Genomic DNA, 20,858 nt, shown 5'->3' with positions numbered 1-20,858 from the left:
AATCAGATCTTCATCAGGATTCAGTTTCCATAAATAGAACCTCACCATCAACTTTCATGGATTCAAAGCCAAACACCAAGTCCTCTACTGGGATGGCCCAAAGCTGACTTCTTACTTTACTTCGGGTCATCGGACCTACAAATAACAAGGTTTCCGGGTCAAGGTTAGGGCTGGGTTTTACAGGCTCTGCGAACATCAGTTGGAAGGGATTCGAGCAAAGGAACAACAGCTTGCCTTTCGGGTAACGTTTTAGATCCTTTGGCTCCTGACTTTCCAACTGTTCGCTCCCGATCCGCCGGATCTTCTCCCTGGCATCACCCAAGTCCGACCGAAGACGAGCCCAATCATCGAATTTTTTTTCTCCCCGCCACCTCCCAAGCTAGATTCCGAAGGCGAGCAATCTCAACATCTTTAGCTTCAGAGATTTCCCGAAGCCTAGAAACTTCATTGCTCAACCTACTGAGTCTAGTAACTGCTTCCACTTGGTTGTGGAAGTTACCAACAAGACTCCTGCAAACAACTTCCGAGTTAGCAAGGAGCAGAAAAGTAATTTTTCAAAATCAGAGGATAATGAAGAAAGACTTACATCACCAAGTGACTTCGTAAAGACTTCATCCGGAAGTTTGGAAAGAACTGCGCTCTCGAAGTCATTCGAGCAGCAAGACACCATTCCAACGCTCTCACAAACTCGTTTGACACTAATTCAAGCGAAGGATGAGAAGGATGAACTACACCAAGCAAAGGATGAGCTTCATCACTTGTCACCCGACGACGCTTCCTAGTGGCAAAATCCTCCAACTCAGAAGGAGAGGAGGAGGATGCCAAACAAGCACTAGAGTTAGAAATAGGGGCAGCACCTGCTGGGACCACACCTTCATCGACGCCAACATAGTTGCCTCGGATGCCCGAAGAGTCTCCTTCGGGGTGCACCAACGAGTTCACCAACAGAGCTCACCAGCCAGGAGCGTCGGCAACACCATCGGCAACGGAGTGATCAAGATCTTCCTGGGAAAGACGAGCGATCACTTTGGGCAAAGGAGGCGCAGGGACGGCATCAATAGAAGCTACAGGAATCTGACTTGAAGATTCACCGCCAAGCCCGCCTTACGCTTGGAGGATTCACTAGCTGAAACCACCGCACTGGCCCCAACCACCACCGACGGAACGCTTTTCTTGTAAGATTTAGCTCTAATAAAGTTCGGGTTGATCTTGGGAGCCACTATGCAAAACAACAAAAAAACCAGCCGTATCAGTACAGATATAAACGACAGCAACAATGGGGAAACCCTAGTTTTCTACAGCTTCTGACAAGCCAACAAACTAAACCCCAAGTATAACTACTGTGCAGTTTACTCAGGGGGGAAGTGGGGAAAGAGTTGAGTAATCAAAAAACTCACTTGTTAAGAAATGGATAGAGCTGTCATTGGAGTATGAGGAATACGGAAGCAGGCCGAAGGACGAAAGGTTGCTTTGGCACTTTAGCAAATCTATCTTGCAGAAGTCAAGATAGATGGAGAGTACCCACAAAGGCTTTAAATAGCCTAAGGTATAAGACAACGGTTGAAGGCTAAGGATAACCGACGACCCAGATCGAAATGACGCTTCAAAATCCGCAAAAAGCAAGATCAAAGGTTGAAGGGATGCCACATGGAAACATGTGGAAGCGAGCACCTGATGCAGAGATACCTCCAATCGTCGCACTGCCATTAAAATAATGGATGTATTTCCGATTCATTAGAAACAGTGAATGGTATACAAAAGCAGGAAAACGTTTGAACTTCGCAGAAGGGAAACGTGCGGACTTTGCAATAAATGAAGTTGTGGGGAAGATTAATGCATCTTCCCGAAACGCATCTTCACAATATTTCTACAAGATTATTAATCGGCGAGGAATGAAAAGTTAAGTGATAAGTTTTATCATACTTTGATATTCAAGGCAAGATTTCGGCAAGAGACGGGGAAATTTTGAGGCCAACATAACAAAAGAAATGTCTATTCATTAAATTGAGGGTACATCTGTACAAAAGAACAACTCCCTAAGCCTTTTCTTCATTGTTGCCCGAGGGACCCCCGGGTCGGGAGGACTTTTCTCAGGACCATGAGAAGAGCCTTCCTCAAGTATGGCATCGGCTGAATCCTCTACAGCAACAACTTGAGACTCGGCTTGTGATTTCTCCTCTGGAAGTGCCGGCTCATCATTCAGATATGCCTCATATTGAGGGTCAGCTGGAAAAGGATCATCTTCTCCCTGAGCCCAATCCGGGAGATCCATACCAACTTTCCCGAAGACCTCTTGGTGGCATACCTCACGAAAAGGAGCAGTGTCGAAGTCAGGGATCGTTCCAAGGATCTGCTCCCAAACGTCATTCTACCCCATGCGATAAGCTTGAATGTTGTAGAAACCTAGCAACTCGGAGAAAGGTACGCTGTTCAGGTATTTCCGAATGCACTCCTTCCGAAGCTCTGGCTTTATATGCTCGGGCTTGCTAGGGATCGCCAACTTCGGATGTTCTTCGAGCTCCCTACTTTTGATTTCAAGGCTGTCACCAAACAACGTGGCAGCTGCCTTTGCTTCCCGGCCTCGCGCTCGGCAGCAGAGACACGAATTCTCGAAGCTTCAAGGGCTTCCTTGAGGGAGATCACTTCTTCCTCATGCTTTTTCTCGCAGCTCCACCGTAGCTGCAGTCACTGGTCTATTTCAGAATTGGCCTTGGCCAATTTCTCTTCACAAGTTTGCAAAGAAGGAGAGCTGGTGCGACCAACCCGGCTCAATGCTTCCATGTGTTGATAAAAGCTCAACACAAGCATTCCCCGGGAAGACGGAAGATATCGAAGAAGTCATAAGAAATTATGAAAAAGTAAGTAATCAAGAAGATCGGTACCTTGTAGATTGACTAACAAGGGAGGTATCATCCAGGGCTTCGAACTCCTGGCGATCAGAAGGAGCAAGACTGACGGAGCTCCATTCGGCAGCTTTCTCAAGATCCCGAGTGACCCTGTCGGTCATCTTCAGGGTCCACTGGGGGATGAAGACCTCCTCACCATCCGTCGAAGCTTTGGATTTTTTATATGAGGGAGCATCAATTGTGTCATGCCTCCTCTTGGTTCGGGCGGAGGAAGAGACATTAGCCCTCTCCACCATTGGTTTCTTCCCTTTACCTGAAGCATCAGCTACAGGCCTGATATTCCTGATACCCCTATAAGAGGGGTCGGGAGAGGGAAGAGAAGCCTCTTGATCTACGGTCAAGACCTTGGGCGATCGTTGTTCGGCTGTCACAACGGCCCTAGCGGCCTTCACCCGCAGGCTTTCAGGGTTCGTTCTGGGAGGCACTGCAAAGAAGAAGGACAAGAATCGAATTCAAAACATATCACTTCACTCAAATCAAAGGATGATGGTTAGAAGCTCACAATGAGCCAAGCCCCAAGATCTGAAGGATGGAGTTATACTCCACTTCATATCCATGTATCTCTTGATACCACGGAATGGATTTGATCTTCCTGATGGCCGCCTCGTCTTCTCTGGATAAGGGAAGGCCCCAGTTACTCTCAGACGAAGAAGTAAACCTCCTCCAGGTGGTCGGGAAGTTAAGATCTGATGGAGGCGCTCGACAGAAAAAATATCGTTCGCGCCATCTTTTGTGGTTAGAAGGGCAAGTTCCTTTGACAAGGATGTTGCCCCTCCAATCAAGTTCAGCCTTATTGCGTTTGGAAGAAAGACCCATCCGGGAGGATGGGAGATAGAAAGAACATGAAAATGTACAAAAAGAGAAAGAGATGGCGTAATGCCAAGCTCAAAACACAAACCCAAGAAGCCGACGATGAGATGCCAACTATTGGGGAGAAGCATTCCAGGACAAATGTTCCAGTGATTTAAAATTGCGGAGAACAAAGGATTAAAAAAGGGAAAGCGAACCCCGCTTTCCAGTGCATCTATATACAAAGAAAATTCACCCGAAAGGGATGAATCAACCCTCTCATCAGGATGGGGAGCCCTAACCTGATATGAGGAAGGAAGATCAAAATCTTGGACAGCTGAAAGAAGGGTTTCTCCATTGTAAATGGAAGGAACAGAGCCAGGTCCACCATTGGACCCGGAGGTTTGAGGCTGCCTAGAAGACTCGACAATCTTGGAAGATCCAGACTCGAGAAGGACAGGAGAAGTTTCGGTTTCTCTTTCAAAACCTTTTTGAGAAACTTCAGCGAACTCCTGTCAGAGGACGGTTAGGGTTTTGTTATCACTATCCGACTGTTCGGGAGTAGGAGAAGCAAAAGCATCACTGCTATCACCAACATGGGGTACTAAAGAAGCCCTATCGTCCGCCATTACTCGTTTGAAAAACTACAAAAAGAAAAGACCAAGAAACTTTCCGATTCAATGAGATGGAAGCTTGAGAGCAGGGAAGGCGCGAAGCGTACAACAAAGGTTCAAATTCTGGACAGGAAGAATGAAACCTACGAAGACAACGATCCGCTTTTAAAACTCCCGCACGAGTGTTCAGGAATCTGAACGATCGAGATTGATTCAAAATCAAACGATCAAGATTGAAAGACGTTTTGAAAGTTTGAACTCACGAATCTGAAATAGGCGTTCGGAAACCGTCGCTTGGATGACGTGAGCCACGACAGATCAACTGCAACGAGATATGTGGCCTTACACTCACAACGCTCGAGGAAAAGTGACTACCGCATTAAATGTGATATGACATTTAATGAAGAACGCAGAGATCATCACCTGACGACGAACCCAGTTAAAAACCAGCCCTCGGGATCGACCGAATGCTTGGTCTGGGGGGCTCGTGATATAGAGAGTTTATGATCAGACCGGGTTCATACCTGGTCTAACCCTCGACCCCGGTCGAGACGGAGAAAACCGAATCGCTCCCGAGCGAACCGGATTCGGAAGATGGCTTGTCGAAGAAGAAAGCTTACTCACTCGGTCAAGCGTGCCCTAATCTTACTTATGGATTAGGGTAATCACCCCGATGATGGCAGACTCAAACCGACGGCCACGGATAATCATTATCAAAGGGATAACTATCGCATAACCTAACGGTTATCTCAGGAGTCCTCTACTAGCACAAACTAGTAGAAGTCTATCGCTCAACGGATCTAACTGATGAGATCCAACGACTACCCGAAGAAGGCTCAAGTGCATCCAACGAAGGAGATTCGAAGGTACACTCTATATAAACCTCACTACAATACAAGGTGAGGGACGGATCAATCGATCAATAAGAATACTATCGGGCCCCAGGTCCCCCCCACACCCACCCCCCACCCTCCCCGTGTCTTTCCCCCCCCCCCCCCCCCCCCTTCTTTCCTTTCCCCCGTGCGCCCCGGCCCGGGGGTTGTTGTTATTGTCTCCCCCCCCCCCCCCCCCTCCGGGGGGGGCCCCCCCCCCCGGCGGCCCCTCGCCCGGCCACATCTGACGCTTTCGTTTTGCAGGACATCACGTGGAGATCCAAGGGCTGAGCAGATTTTGGACGCATCAATATGTTTATGCTCTTTTAATTATCTAGAATAGTTTTTCCTATTTCACAGGACTGAGAGAATGTCCCACTCTCTTCTCCATTTCCAAGTTTAGAACTGTATTGTCTTGGACCTGATTAGTACTGCTTTAGGCTTACAATTACTGTTGCTGACAGTTTCTTTTTTTATCTTTGGATTAGTTATTTAACAACTGTTATCCATTAGCTCATTGTTGTTGGTTTTATTCTTATTGTTCTTCTGCAATACTTATTTGGATCTAGAAGATGTATTTCCTTCCAACTGCTTTTATCATTTCTTTTAATCAAAATTCTTATGTGTGGGTGTTGTATTATTTTTAATATAATAGAATAATAAACGTTTCATTTAAAATTGGATTTATAAGTGCGGAAACTTTCCTTCTTGTTTATTTTAGGAAAGTGTGTTTTGTCTGTGCTTTGCAAAACTCGGGAAACAACCTTGAGTTTGGGCTTCTTTGTATCCTGGGAGACAGTTCGCTGGTACCTCATAGCACCTTCCGTGAGGGGCGAATTACGTCTTAAGGACAGCGACATAGTAACGTGCCTAGAAGCTTCAGCTGTCATACTGTTATCTCGTGCTCCTGATTACACTAGTTTGTTATTTTTACAACAGTGGGAGCTATCGTTTCCTTGCTATCTTCTGTTTGCTATTACAACAAGTTGAATAGTATAAACCATAATGTAGCGATGAATCACATTTCCTCTCACTATTTTTATCTTTGCCAGGTGTCTGGACATGTTGTTGTTGCAGATGGAATGGCAGGGGCTGCAATTTATGAACTTGTTCGTGTGGGACATGACAATCTTATTGGAGAAATTATTAGACTGGAAGGCGATTCTTCTACAATCCAAGGTATCTACTTTGGTTCTCCCCTTCCATTGGCTTTTCCTGCTTGTCATATTTCTGTCATAGCTTTGTGCTGGTTCCCTCTATCCCATTCTTCCTTGGTTATCTGTATCCCTCTCCTATTTTTCTAATGTAATACTGATTTAAGAAATTTAAACAGTACTAAACAGAACTGAAATAGAAACAGCCTCTCAGAAAAAATTGCTTGGTCAAGGCTATGTAGGAAAATTGCCCTCTGACTCTGCTAGCGCAGAAGCATTCGGCACTGGGTTCACCTTTTTTTGCTAAACAGAAACGAAAAACAGGGAAACGGAAGTCCAGATTTGGGAGAAAACTCGTATGACAGAATAAACCAACTGATGGACCTGAAAGTCGGGTTGAGTTTTATCCTTAAGAAGGTAGATATTTTTCTGAAACCTCCATCAATTTCCAATGGTTGGATAGGAAATTATAGAGGAATCCTATTAATACTAGGATAGGATCTATTTTTCAAAATAAAGTCCAGATGATGGACAGATTTCTGAATCATTAACACAATGGAAACCTCAAATGAATCAGATCTTGTGATATAGGGTATCAACTTAAACGTTCAAACCCAAAATCCTACTCAAAGTAGGACTCTGCTAAATAGCCAATAGATTTCAATTCAGACTGCCGATATGGATATGCACCACTTGAGTGGAAGATTCTGAAATCAGACTAGAGACTTGCCCTCAAATTCATCAGTCCTAGTGAATATAAGATTTGGCAATCACTGGCAATGGTAAGGGCAGAACTGGAGACTAGTAAGCAAGAGACAGTACTTTAACTGACTGAAATAGTGGAGCAAAGGCACCTGGCCTCTCGCTGCAAGGTGTTGGCTGGATCACACGCATAGTCACACCTTGATCCACACAAGGAGCAAAAAACAGAAAATTTAATAGCTAGAAATCATCTCTTGTCTTTATTTATGAAAACCTTTAAGCGGTGGAGGAGTCAGACTAGAAAAACTTCTAGTCAATTCCAAGTGGCCATTCTTTTTAAAGTCTTAAGTGGTTTTAAGAAGGATGTGGATCTAAACTTAAAGACTTGAAACAAAAGTGAATGTTTTTAACTAAAATTGGACCAATGAAACCCCTGGTCCAACTGGAACTGACCCTTATGACTTAAAACATAAAGAAACTCTTAAACTTGAAATAGAAGTGGGTGAAGGCCTGAGAATAGGGAGGACCAGACCAAGTAGTGGCTTTCTTGGCCCGCTTTTCATATATATTATTTTCAATTATTAGTGATTTTCATGCATTGAAGGGTGGGCCTGGCGCAATGGTGGAGTCTCTCCACTGTGCGCTGGAAGTCACGGGTTCAAATCAGCCTCTCTGCAAAAAGCAGGGGTAAGACTGCCTAGAAAGTCCTTTCCCCAGACCCCACAGTGTAAGAGCTTGACACTGGGTACGCCCCCTTTTTTAGTGATTTTCATGCATTAATCTGAACATTTGTTTGATGTAGCATAATCTAAGTGCTAATAGGATACTGGTTTTTGCCTGAACCGCAGTCTATGAGGAGACAGCTGGATTGATGGTGAATGATCCTGTTCTAAGAACACACAAGGTAATCCTAAGTTTCATCCTGCTTCTGTTAGAGATCAAAGTTAAGAGAACTTCACTACATATTATTTGTTGTCATCGCAGCCTCATTCTGTGGAGTTGGGACCTGGAATTTTGGGGAACATTTTTTATGGAATTCAGGTTTGACTCCAACTGCCATTGTTCATTTCATTGGATCTAGTACTTTCTTGTCTCTTTTTTCTTCCATTTCGCAATAACAATTTATTTATTATAGAATACTTTATTTTTTATTTTTTATTTCAAGGAGTCTTTTCTCAACGGGAGCTTTAGTCTTCACTTGTCATGAACTAATGTTTGTTTGTTTACTGCAGAGGCCTTTGAAAACTGTCGCTAGAATATCTGGTGATGACTACATACCTCGTGGGGTCTCTGTACCAGCTCTGGACAAGGACATCGTCTGGGAGTTCGAACCCAAAAAAATTGGTAACCTATCAACGAAGAGTTCATTATGGCATTTTGTATTTGACTTGCTAGATACTTGATTAATTTTCTACTGGTACAGGTGAGGGAGATCTTCTAACCGGCAGAGACTTATATGCAGTAAGTTTGTGGACATCAGTTTAACTTTGCAAATATTTGAGGGTCTTTATGACAAAAAACTGTAAAATGGTGGTTTGGTGTGTGGTACTGCACTGCAAACCTCTGTTATTTTGTCTAGTATTGTCTTTAAGCAAATTATTTTGTATTGCAGACCGTCTTTGAGAACAGTTTGATGCAACACCATGTTACACTTCCTCCTGATGCTATGGGGAAGGTCAATTACATTGCACCTGCTGGTCAATACTAACTAAAGGTTGGTCAGCCAAGATCCTTTGTATTTATAATAGGCCTTCTGAAGGCATTGATGGTCAATATACTTTTTTTCTTCCTTTCCCTATCTATCTGCAAATATGTTCCAGTACAAGTCAGTGGTGTTGATCCAGAGCTTAAACACTGTTGATGCATCACAAATTCTCAATCTCATGTTTTCTTCTGTTTGTTCACTATATCAAACAAATTTCATCTGCATATATGCTTAACCTACTATGTTTCTGCAGGATACTGTGTTAGAGCTTGAGTTTCAAGATGTCAAAAAGCAATTTACCATGCTTCAGGTATTGAATTTATTAACTTTGGGTATTCTTTCAACTTAGATGCAGATGCGGATCTTTGCTTCCTGATACTGCTGCCCTGCCCCCCTTTTTTCTCTTCTTTATTAATTGGGTTAAGTAACAATTCAAAACTTGAAGTCTTCTTACACCGGTTTTTGTCTACCTTTTGCAGACTTGACCTGTCCGTACACCACGGCCTGTTGCATCAAAACTTGCTGCTGATACACCTCTCCTAACTGGACAGGTTCTGTAGCAAATAAAATGAATTGTTTGATGTTATTATCCCTGACAGCTTCATTCAGTGGGGATAAGGCTTCGGCTGTTGTTTTACTACTTCATTTTAATCAGGAGTTTCTCAAATTTTTGTTGAATATTTTATACAGCGTGTCCTTGATGCCCTTTTCCCTTTTGTTCTTGGTGGGACTTGTGCCATCCCTGGAGCATTTGGTTGTGGGAAAACAGTCATTAGTCAAGCTCTTTCTAAGGTTTGTTTGTCTTTTATATGTTGGAGTATGACCCATTTCAGTTTGGTGACAGCCTTGAATTCTCCTTTGGTTGGCTGGGGACCATTGCAACCTGATCATTGGAGTCCTTATGTTTTAATTTTTGTCCATTTGCAGTATTCCAATTCAGACACTGGTTTATGTTGGTTGTGGAGAGAGAGGAAATGAAATGGCAGAGGTGTGTAGCTCTTTGGCCTTTTCTGTTGTTTGCCAGTCCTTTTACTATCTTCAAAGCATTATACCTTTTAAGTAAAATTTTACAAGTTCTTATGGATTTTCCTCAATTGACTATGACACTGCCCTGATGGCCGTGAAGAATCTATTATGAAGCCCACAACACTTGTGGCAAACACTTCAAACATGCCTGTGGCTGCTCGAGAGGCCTCCATTTATACAGGTCGGTATTTTGCATTTTTCTTGCTGAGATACTGTGGCTTTTCAAACTCTGAGATTTTCTTCATGAATTGAATTGCTGAGAAGATGTTGATATCCCAGTTGTCACAGGAAAACCTGAGATTCCCTTCTTGAATTGGAAACACTAGGACATTCTCATTTTAATAATTTTGGACCTTAAAATTTTTGTAGGTGTGGTTATGTTGAATTTTGTGATTTCTTTTTCCAATGATGTTTGTGTTACATCAGCATAGGTAGGATGCTGTGATGGAAGCTGATATGCTTTAGGGGCATATGTGAATCATACTTTTAGGCTTTAACTGTGCTTGGATGTAAGAAAACTCTGCATGTATGGTTCATTTTCAGAAGTCCAGTGACCTTTTACGTGTAAAATATTTTTTGGTTTACCTAAGGAACTTGGAAATATGCTTGATATTGGTAATTCCTAGAAATGAGGGAGTAAGAAGCATGTATGCAAATTGGATCTGTGGCCAATAAGACTAGTTTGAAATTCAAGATATATTTCTGTTCGTTGGAGAATTTCTCTGTTGTTTTTGGTCGCAGGTTCAAATTTTGTATGACCTATTATGCATTATATATTAATCTAAACAATTGAAATGTAAGCAGTTATGTGAAGTTGTAGACAGGCTCATGATTGGCTAACATATAAAAGACTGAACACTAACCAATGTAAATTTACCTTTTATTTTTTCAGAAGTTAAAAATTTTGGGCATTTTGCTTGATGTTGTTCCCCATCCAAATCTTAAAGTGGATCATCCAAGGTTAACCACCAAACTTTGATGAAGAAGCTAAATGGAGGATCATAGTAAAAAACTCCATATTTTGTGGCAATTCATGAATTCATGGGAAAAGTGGCAAAATTGTGCTTGACATGTTATGTTGTAAAAACCATCTTGGGAACTGGGGATCCTGCTTTTGTACATGGGCCTTGTATTTTTTGCCTCACAAATTGTCCCATGTATTGCGCTAAAATTCTGTTTTGTTCACTGTTGATTCACTGAATTTGAGATTCCTATCTGTATCCTGACCCGACAGTTGGCAGCATGTTTGCACATGTGTCCTGTGCTGATTTTCCAATTTTAAAGATGGTGTAGTAATCTATTGCATTCTGATTCAATTTTCACAGGTTCGAGTAGATACTGCCCGTAAACCACAAAATTAAGATCGTGTAATTATTAGCATAGTTAAATGATTTGAAGGTAACATTTCTATTCGATGCCTTCACTGCAATGGTATGAGAGACCTCTGGTTTTCTGAAGCATTTGCCTAGGTATGAGACCTCTGGTTTTCTGTTGCGGGGTTTCGATTTGGCTTCACACCCATGAGTCATCTCTTTCAGGCAAACATACACATACAACGACATTGTGTTTTGGGGCTTTCTGGTTTCTAGTTTTTGAGTTACTCAAGATTCTCTCTTTTCTTAGTTTCCTCTATTACAGAATTTGGGTTTTCAGGATTACTTCCAGTCCAAACTTTGGTTTGTTTTTAGAACCCTAGTGCTATAATATAAATCATTGACCTAGAGGTCTGTCCTAAATTCCAGACAAATTTATTGGGTGCATTTAATTTGAGCTTTACCGTTCCTTAGATCCACCCATGAGATCACTCTAACCCAATTTGATCCTTAACGGCTTTATCTGATCATTCCCATTTTTGCATGGGTTCATTAAAATTCTCCTAGTATTCATTGCTTAATATGTGCAAGTGTACGATTGCCATTTATGTCATGAGCTGTTAATTTGTATGATTTGTGTACCTTTAACTGCTGTTAAGTTATTTCTAAATCATACTTGCTGAAAGCTTTTATATTGCTTATTTAATTAGAGAGTGTTATCTGTTTGAGTACTTTGCTTCTTTAAATTATAAGCCTCATCTATCTAGCAAAGTCTTTGTGATTGGATGCTACATTGTGATAAAAACTCCACATTTGAAATGTTGTTACTGATATAAAATTATTTTTGACACTCTTGGTCTGCTTTTGTATTTATTGGTAGGATCAAGCTTCCCTCTGGTTCCAAAAAGACTACCAACCGGGTGGAGAGCTATGATTGGGCAAGTTGCAGTTGGAGGCAACTGAGAAACCCATGCTCAAGGCTGGAAATGCATTCATATTCTTGTTTTTCATATATCCTTGCTGCTACCTTCAGGATTTTTTTACTTTGAAGTTTTGTAGTAAGAGGATTCAGTTAGTTTTGATATTGCCTTGAGACCTCAAGTAATGTTAATGGTGCATCATCATTTAAAATTTATTCTAGTGTTATATACTGGTATTTTTTATAAACATTGTCCACTGAACGATTTTCCTTTTGAATTGCTTACTTTTTTGTCAAGTGGTGAGTTGGTTCCTCTTCAATATTCCATCAAAATTAAGTGGTATTTTTCTGTTCCAGTGAATTTAAATGAAGGTCTACACGCATATGGCAGCTTATGTATAGTTCATGGTTGAACTGAACACAGTGGATTTATGGGTTTTTGGGCTTTTTTTGGATCGTTCGAGGCATTCTTTTGGGTTTGCTCGTGATTGGTCTTGGATTATGTGAAACTTTTCAAGTCTTCCATTTGTGATCGGATTGATAAACTAGTTTTTTGTGCCTTCATTCATCATCTTTGGTGATAGTGCAATCTCCAAAGATGGACTTCCAAATCCTGCTTTTCAGACATGATTTGGAATGTCATCTATTTTGACGTTTCTTTTAGATTGTTAGCTTACCTCCATCTCCCTGTTAATGATATCCCAAGGAACAGATTCATTGTTGTATTTGGGTCTTAACTCCTTATTTCGGTCTTCCTATTAAAGACCTTGTATTCTTTTTTCTGTTCTTTAATATAATTATTCATTCATCAAAAAAAAAAAAAATCAGCTTTGGCTAGATATATTAGTTCATAACAGTGCAGAATAAGTTAGTAGTAAGTATCAAATCATTCATGATTTTCTAACTGTTACATGCATCAATAAATAAAGTATTTCTTGAATGTCTATTGTGGTTTTTCCTTTTTTTTTTTTTTTTTTTTTTGGGGGGGGGGGGGGGGGGGGACTGATCACTCATTAAACATTTATTTGTTTTCACTTTCATTCACCTCACTTTGAAGACCTAATTTTTATTTTCCTTCCCCACATTCCTAACAACCACACGAGGAGGCTTATTTAGTAGTATGTAGTTGTAACATCTGTTGAGAATTAATGACAGCATAAAGTTGATGCCTCCCGCTTAACTATCAATGTTCTAATCATTTTTATGTGCAGTTAACCTGTAAGAGAAAAGCTTTGCGCTAGTTATGTATACATCTTTGACTTCCATCTGTGTTGGTTCTTTTTCTTTCTGCAGATGAGCATTGGGAGGAAATGGAAGGAGATTATTGACGTTACTGATAAGATAACATATAGCTTCCATGTGAGTGGAGTTTGGTGATGAATGCTAACATTACATCCTTATTTGATACCATCTCCATCTCATGCTTATTGATTGTCCTCTTTCTAACCCATGAGTCACCCATTTGCGTATTGCAGGATGATTCAAGGAGTCAAAAATCAACTAGAGGCCGATACAATGTGTGAGGAAACAATTTTGGCTTCTTTTTTTGATGCAGTGTGTGAGAACAATTTTGGCTTCTTGTTTTTGGGTTTGGGATTTCTCTTTTGGGGTTTTGGGTTGAGGAGTGCTTTGAGATGTAAACTGGGATGACAATTTTACTATCATTTTTCTTGTTGATCTGCTACACAAAAAGCTACCTGGAGTCTGTATTGTAAAACAACTTATTCTACTATGTACTGTTATGCTTTGTCAGTGTCTTCTTCTGTAGTGATTTCCATACGATTAAGATTTATAAAATTTAACATTTGTCTGTTTTGGTCGTCTTCCCACCTCTAGCATTTTATAATGTGGACAATGACCTATATATGTAATGGCTTTTGCACCACTGCTTCTCGGATCTACTTGAGAAATTCCCCTTGGCCAATCAAAACGGAGTAGTGATGTCTTTTAGTTTAGAATACACTTTGGAGGAAATGGACATACTTTGAAATTATGTTTCTTTTTAAACGGAATGATGAAACGGAGTCGTTCCGTTTAAACAGAAACCATTCCATTTTGTTTATGAGTCTTATGAAATGGAGTAGTTCCGTTTAAACAGAAACCATTCCGTTTGGTATATGAATTTTATGAAACGGATTGGTGAAAAGAAAGTAGAAGTTGCAAACCTTGTTGCTCCAAAGCTTCCTGTCCTCATAAGATTCTAACTTTTCAAGTTCAGTCCTCTTGTGTTGGCATCCCATAGATAGCTGCAGCATAAGAAAAGCTTATCAAAAAAAACAAAAAAAATCATGTTTAAGCTATCAACTTTGCATGGCATGTAAGTGAATCGGGCAGTTTCTGGATAATAGAACTTCATTTTAAAAATTCACTTGCCCAATCACATTTAAAGAAAACAAATTCAATTATTCAAGAACCGAGTTCTCAACATTGTCAATTTACACTGCCTATGGATCTCAATGAAACTTATGATGCCCCCCATCAATGCTATGTAGCTTGAATATCATTCACTATTGGTTGGATTGCAATTTTGCTACTGTCATGCGCCATTAATGCAGTCCAACTGTTAGATTTGAAAATGTAATAGAAATGTGTTGCATTCCATGATTGGTCCAACTCTCGATTAGTTATTATATTTTCAATCTGCAAGAGCCCGAACCTACTAGCTTCACTGATCATGTATGGTGGTAGTTATGAAAGCCCATGTTGTATGGTGGCAGTTAAAGCACCAATCTTGTGAATCAAACATAAATATTAGAACATTATAAATTGACCCCAATTTGAAATACAGTTAAAATAATTAAAATATAAGTTTTATTTTAACCAAGTTAGTAAAGCCGTCGATGGCCGTACAACCAGGGAATTCAAGAATGCCATGTGTTATTGTTTCAACCGCATTTTGGAGAAAATGGAATTTGTGTTTAAAGTTGGTAATGCATGTCAGACCCAGAAGGTCGACCGTCTACCCAGACGGAAGACCGTCTGGATTTAGTAGTCCAGACGGAATCTTCGTCTGCCCTACTAGTGTTTGAAATATAAAATCAGAAAACCAGCTGGTTCCTTTTTAAACGGAACCACTCCGTTTCAGAAGACTCATTTACCAAACGGAGTGGTTCCTTTTTAAACGGAACCAACCCGTTTTAACATAGACGAAACGGAATGGTTCCGTTTTAAAAGGAACCACTCCATTTCATAAGACTCACAGACGAAACGGAATCACTCCGTTTCAGAATTCTCATTTACCAAATGGAATGGTTCCTTTTTAAACGGAACCAACCCGTTTTAACATAAACGAAACGGAATGGGTCCCTTTTAAAAGGAACCACTCCGTTTCATAAGACCCAGTGTTAAAACAGAATGGTTCTTTTTTAAACGGAACCACTCTGTTTCAGAAGACTCATTTACTAAACGGAATGGTTCCCTTTTAAAAGGAACCACTCCGTTTCATAACACCCAGTGATAAAACGGAATGGTTCATTTTTAAACGGAACCACTCCGTTTCAGAAGACTCATTTATAAAATGGAGTGGTTCCTTTTTAAACGGAACCAATCCGTTTTAACATAGACGAAACGGAATGGGTCCGTTTTAAAAGGAACCACCCCATTTCATAAGACTCACAGACGAAACGGGCTGGTTCCTTTTTAAAACGGAACCACTCCTTTGGAAGACTAATTTACCAAACGGAGTGGTTCCTTTCTAAACGGAACCAATCCGTTTTAAAATAGACGAAACGGAATTATTCCGTTTTATAAGGAACCACTCCGTTTTATAAGACCCATAGACGAAACGGAATTGTGCCTTTTTATACGGAACGACTTCGTTTCGTCATCCTCTATAGATTATACGGAATGGTTTTTGTTTAAACGGAACTACTCCGTTTCATAAGACCAATAGACGAAACAGAATGGTTTCTGTTTAAACGGAACGACTCCGTGTCATCATTTCGTTTAAAAAGGAACGTAATTTCAAAGTATGTCCATTTCCTCCAAAGTGTGTTTTAAACAAAAAGACATCACATTCGACGGCTTTACTCACTTTGTTCATTGGAGACAAGTTAAATTTAAACTGTATTTGAAACAAAATATTTAAAATGTTTAATGAATTGATTTAAGTTTTATAGGAAATGCGGATCACATAGAACATAGGAGGCATCTCTCAGTTGGCTAATCCAATTTTCATACTCTACAGATGATCTTCCTCTACATCACATTTCTCATGTACATTTGACCCCAAACATCTAAAATGATAAATTTGTGGGATTTCATAATTTTTTACAATCAAAAGTGTATGAAGGCAATGTAGGTCCATGGCAAACAACTGCAACCACATAATTTGTTAGATAGGCAGTGGTGAGAACAATATCACTCATTCGCTCTAATATTGAGATGGCACATTACAAGCAAAAATTAAAGCATAAACAACTTATTACAAATGAGTTTTGTTTCTTTCCAACACACCATTTTGAACCCATACACCTCTAGGGCAAGGTACAATCACAAGTACCACATACAGCCTGCCATTGTTATTATTCAAAATCTTATTTTTCATGGTAATTAGTTGAAGGAAGAAGTTTTTTTAGATCCACTAGATAAGATGTAGATCACAAGATAAGCAAGTTTCAAACTAGTTTCAAGTTTCAAACTAGTTTCACAACCAATAAGGTTTGAAACCTGCTTTAGTCTTTCTGAGGTGACCAAAGAAATTAAGAATTAATTAGAATCTTCTTCATTATCCTCAAAATCAGAATCACCAGCAAGTTCTTCCTCGCTCTTTGAATCACTGATCACATACGTGGCTGATCAAGGTAAGTACCAGGCTGCAAAACGAGAAAGAATGTCAACATCATAATTTGGTGGATATACAATTCCTAACTTCCAAATGCTGTTAATTAATATCTTTACTTTTTCAAAGTCGTCAATGTCGATCACTGAGATGATTAAACCTCAAATTGCCTGAGCCAGCTCTTCCTTGCTTCAATCTTCTTCTTGCTGAATGCAAGCTCGATGGCTTCTCCATCTTGCTCATCTGCCCATAAAAAATCCTTCTTGTTCTTCTGAAGATCTTTGAAATATTCCTTGCCTTTATGTGCTAGTACCCAACCCCTGCCCAGATAACAAAATGTGATTATAATTGAGATGGGACATGAAGTCAAAATGATTATTAAAACAGACCAATTGCATACCTTCCAGTAACACATTTGAATTATTCAGCCAAATGCATCCATCTTTTGTACTTCAAAGAGCACATAGACCTTTAGACTTGATATAAGCTTTGGAACTAAATCCGTCAATCAAGTTGCAAAAGCCTTGGGTTCCCAAGTTTATAAGACATAATAAAACTCCTTCTATAGGAATTGAGAAGTAAGATCAAGAAATGAAGATTAACCTGAACAACTTTGTGTTGTACCTGACCCTTGCAATTTTCTTGTAGCTTAAATTCAACCCACTCATCTGGATTGAGAGCTGGAAAAGGAGCAGAAACCCTAAATGAATGCATAGAGTAGTGTGTCAGGAACATATGCAGTAGCGTACCATACAAACTCCAAGTTTATAATATTTGCAGTAAAATTTTTAATCAGATTTTGAGGTTTATCAACATGGAGGCATCATTTTAAAGGATTCCTCTTGGTCAGCAAATAACTGAGTACCATGTTTGCTTATTGACTTCTAAAGCTAACAATGATATACTTTACAACAGTTCAACAATAAGTGATTGTTTCAATTTAGTTATACTATACACATGCTGTGGAATTCTCTGCAGATTTCACATTCAAAAAATAGATAAATAAATAGACAATACAGTATGAAAACTAACCAACTTTTTCATCCGCCGCTCCAGTAGTGTGATCCAGCTGAACCTGCAACCAAAGAAATTTCAATTCTCAACATTCAGTCAAATAACTTGACTTTGATCGGTACATGAGATGTGAACTCACGACATTCCTTTTTCCAGGGTAGAAGGATATTGAGATACAATGTACTCTATAATGTCAGTTGAGCTCTATTAACATCGGTATGCAATATGCACCACACATTTTGTAATCGGATAACCATATAAAGTGGGAGGGAGGCAGGAGACAACACCTATCACTATCATCAGTGTTCAGGTCCTTTAGTTCATCAAGCTTGCAAATTGAAGCTATTTCATTATCTGTATAAAAATAATGGATAAGACAACAAAAATAAGAAAATAATAAGCAAAATCAATGTATGCACAAAAATAAACACAACGGAAGGCTCCTTTTCCAGACTAAGTTCTAGAATTCAAATTAAATGGTATAACTTGTCAAAGGCTGTATTTCCTTAGTAAGGAACAAGAGGAAAAGCAAAAGGGGGAGGAGATAATGCAACCATTCATGCTCAATCCATGATTCCCTTAACCATTCATTGATGCTAATGCTTATATCGCATGCCTAGCATATGTATTCCATGATTTACCTATTAACATCATACCATTTGATATCAAACTGAGCTATAGAGTGTATTATGTTCATGTTTAACATTGCCATATGATTCCAATCGAATTTCTATTAGTTCCCCTAGCTATTGCATGCTATTCCTCATCAATGCAATCAATTCCAACTCATGCCATGATGTTTATCACTTGAACTTGATAGCTCAAATTGGGGCCTTTTAATTAGACCATTGGATTGGGTTAATTCCTTGATTTATAGTGTCCTACTACTGTTGTTAAGTATGCATCCAAGTTTCAGATTGATCCGGACACCGAAAGACTCATTTCTGACCAAAATCCCCAAAATCCACTATTCTGCCCGAGGATTATTTTGGTCGATCATTTTGGTCGATACCATCGACCAAAACCATCGACCAAAGTTGTTGTTGACAAAGAACCTTGGTCGATTTGACTCAAATGACATCCGATCTTCCCGACTTCTTTTCTAACTTATTATTGATGTTTGTTTAGGGTCTTAACAATTCTTTTGGACTAATTCTTGGTATTCTCAATTCATCATCAATTCAACTCAAGGTAAGGATGGTTATCTCCATAAACATATAAGTCATCAAATATTGAATTGTGTTTTATTTAAAGAATGAGATCTCTTGATTTTCTTTCAATCATTATGAGACTATTACATATGTGTTAGAACAGTAGCATTTAAATATTTATACTCTTGTTGTGTTACTTTATCAATTTGATTTGCTTATGTTTATAATGATTCGTTTCAATATCATGATTTGATTACTATTATGGATATGCATTGGATGCATGAGAAATGATGAGATTGGATATGTAATCGCTTACGTATGACTTGGGATTGGGGAGTGTCCTATTGACGCTTCTGTCCTTGGGCACCGGAGGGAATAGTATGGGATGTTCTCCAAAGGTGCCTATCGACTCTTTCTCGGGTTATTGGATGACATACATAGGACTGTCTAGTGGTTTGGCTAGGATGTCCCTGTCGTATCAGACCCGAATCGGAAGGGCATTGAGACCGAACGACCCGTGGTAGCAGTGGGGATTTGTGGGCACTCAAGACCGGTAACCAATCCGTGAGAGGTCATAAATCTCATTGTAGGAGCCATTTATTGGTAGGGTTGCATATGGATAGACTTGGGCTCACGGGCGCTCAAGACCGGTAACCAACCCGTGAGAGGACGTGAGAGCTTCCCGTTTACTATATGTGGATGACCAATAGGGTTGATGAGTCCGTAATCCGGGATTACGCTGACTCTAGTGTGAAGGATACCGGAAAGGATCGCCGGGGGCGAGGAATGGACGTATCTGGATCCGAGTTGATATGACTGAGTAGATGACTTGCATTGGGCTAGGCTTTACTGTGACATGCGCCAATACTTATACCAAATGGTGATGTGAGAGAGTGGTGACTAAATCCCCAACCATGGTTTTTTGAGGACTTTACCGATATTCCCGGGCATTCCCAAGATATGGAACGGAGAGTGACGGGACGACCAGAGAAGTATGGTGCTATGACTTAAAGCATGTCTACCCTAAATGACCAGCATACTTAGAGTTAGATTCATATTTGCACCATATGTCTCATATCATATTGCATCATGCTATCTTGCGCATCATATGATTTATGTTATTATGGAATAACTTTCCTTCTTGAGTTCTTTCGAACTCACTCCTTTTTGCAACATACTTTGTTAGACTTTCCTGCAGGTACTACCACTTGTTGGATTGTGGCGATCAATCCTCTCGGAGGCCGAGTTGAAGACTTGTATCATACTGGTGGCGATGAACCGTTGATAAAGACGAGTAGACCGAGATCGGGACTTGTTTGTAGTTTCAGTTTTTATATTTGTGTGTTAGGGATGGGATGTCGCCTCATTCCCTTTTTAACCTTTTATTTGAATTGTCGGGACTATAGCTTAGTTGTTTTACTTGTTATTTGGTGAATCGGTTGTAACCTTTACTTTTAGTCGTTTCATCTTCCGCTAATATTATAGGACGGGTTTCCTCCCTCCATTTTACACTTGATTGTTTATACTAATGAAATCCTTTCCGCACTCTGATGTTATTTGTGAATCCTTCTGAGGTACTCTCTCGACTTTTATTATTAAATTATTTGGATACAAGGAATTGTTCTTGCTTTTGATTATATTATTGTGCTAAGTGACTATGATCGTTCCTAAACTTGATCAGCGGGACTGTAATTCACTCCCCGGGTAATCCAGATAGGGTATCTCCTTGGTGGATTTAGGGCGGGATGTGACAATCATCATAGAGAGGTAGGGTTGCATATAATAGATAAGGGCTCATGGACGCTCAAGACCGGTGAAATGACCCGTGAGAGGACATGGAGATCATCCTGTCCATTATATGTGGATGACCACTGGGTTAATGAATGGGGTCCAACAGATGCCTCCATTGAGGA

General features: G+C 40.1%; 1 protein-coding gene and 3 long non-coding RNA genes across 4 annotated transcripts in view; 3 read left to right on the top strand and 1 right to left on the bottom strand.

The window, feature by feature from the left end:
* Window positions 1–6,354, top strand: part of LOC148998645 (uncharacterized) — a 33,747-nt gene extending 27,393 nt beyond the window's left edge. Inside the window, exon 3 of the long non-coding RNA XR_016171144.1 lies at window positions 6,234–6,354. This is a non-coding gene — a long non-coding RNA (uncharacterized LOC148998645). The remainder of the gene's footprint in view (window positions 1–6,233) is intronic.
* Window positions 6,355–7,114: 760 nt separating this feature from the next.
* LOC148998644 (V-type proton ATPase catalytic subunit A-like) lies at window positions 7,115–8,745 on the top strand. Its single transcript, XM_089141807.1, has 6 exons — window positions 7,115–7,139; window positions 7,886–7,941; window positions 8,022–8,078; window positions 8,270–8,381; window positions 8,461–8,498; window positions 8,650–8,745. Exons 1-6 carry the CDS (start codon window positions 7,115–7,117, stop codon window positions 8,743–8,745), a joined length of 384 nt encoding a protein of 127 aa, XP_088997933.1.
* A 112-nt stretch (window positions 8,746–8,857) lies between these two features.
* Window positions 8,858–9,732, top strand: LOC148998643 (uncharacterized). Its single transcript, XR_016171141.1, has 4 exons — window positions 8,858–9,052; window positions 9,222–9,293; window positions 9,433–9,534; window positions 9,670–9,732. It is a non-coding gene; the product is annotated as an uncharacterized LOC148998643 (long non-coding RNA).
* A 6,561-nt stretch (window positions 9,733–16,293) lies between these two features.
* On the bottom strand, window positions 16,294–18,792 carry LOC148998642 (uncharacterized). Its single transcript, XR_016171142.1, has 4 exons — window positions 17,813–18,792; window positions 17,181–17,480; window positions 16,900–17,100; window positions 16,294–16,814 (listed from the first exon to the last, which is right to left on the bottom strand). It is a non-coding gene; the product is annotated as an uncharacterized LOC148998642 (long non-coding RNA).
* Window positions 18,793–20,858: the final 2,066 nt, after the last annotated feature.

This window comes from Hakea prostrata, unplaced genomic scaffold, assembly GCF_041222555.1.
Source record: "Hakea prostrata isolate BN-2017 unplaced genomic scaffold, UWA_Hpros_2 contig_213, whole genome shotgun sequence".
In the NCBI taxonomy this organism is placed as follows: domain Eukaryota; kingdom Viridiplantae; phylum Streptophyta; class Magnoliopsida; order Proteales; family Proteaceae; genus Hakea; species Hakea prostrata.
The sequence above is the reverse complement of the archived record's forward strand: the minus strand, read 5'-3'. Positions and strand labels throughout refer to the sequence as shown.

What these genes read in the sequence shown, in the direction of transcription:
- LOC148998644 (XM_089141807.1), top strand. Translation starts at nt 7,115, where the DNA reads ATGGTAAGGGCAGAACTGGAGACTA. An exon ending in AAGGGCAGAACTGGAGACTA is followed by an intron (nt 7,140 to 7,885) that starts GTAAGCAAGAGA and finishes CCTGAACCGCAG; the next exon opens with TCTATGAGGAGACAGCTGGA. An exon ending in CCGGCAGAGACTTATATGCA is followed by an intron (nt 8,499 to 8,649) that starts GTAAGTTTGTGG and finishes TTTGTATTGCAG; the next exon opens with ACCGTCTTTGAGAACAGTTT.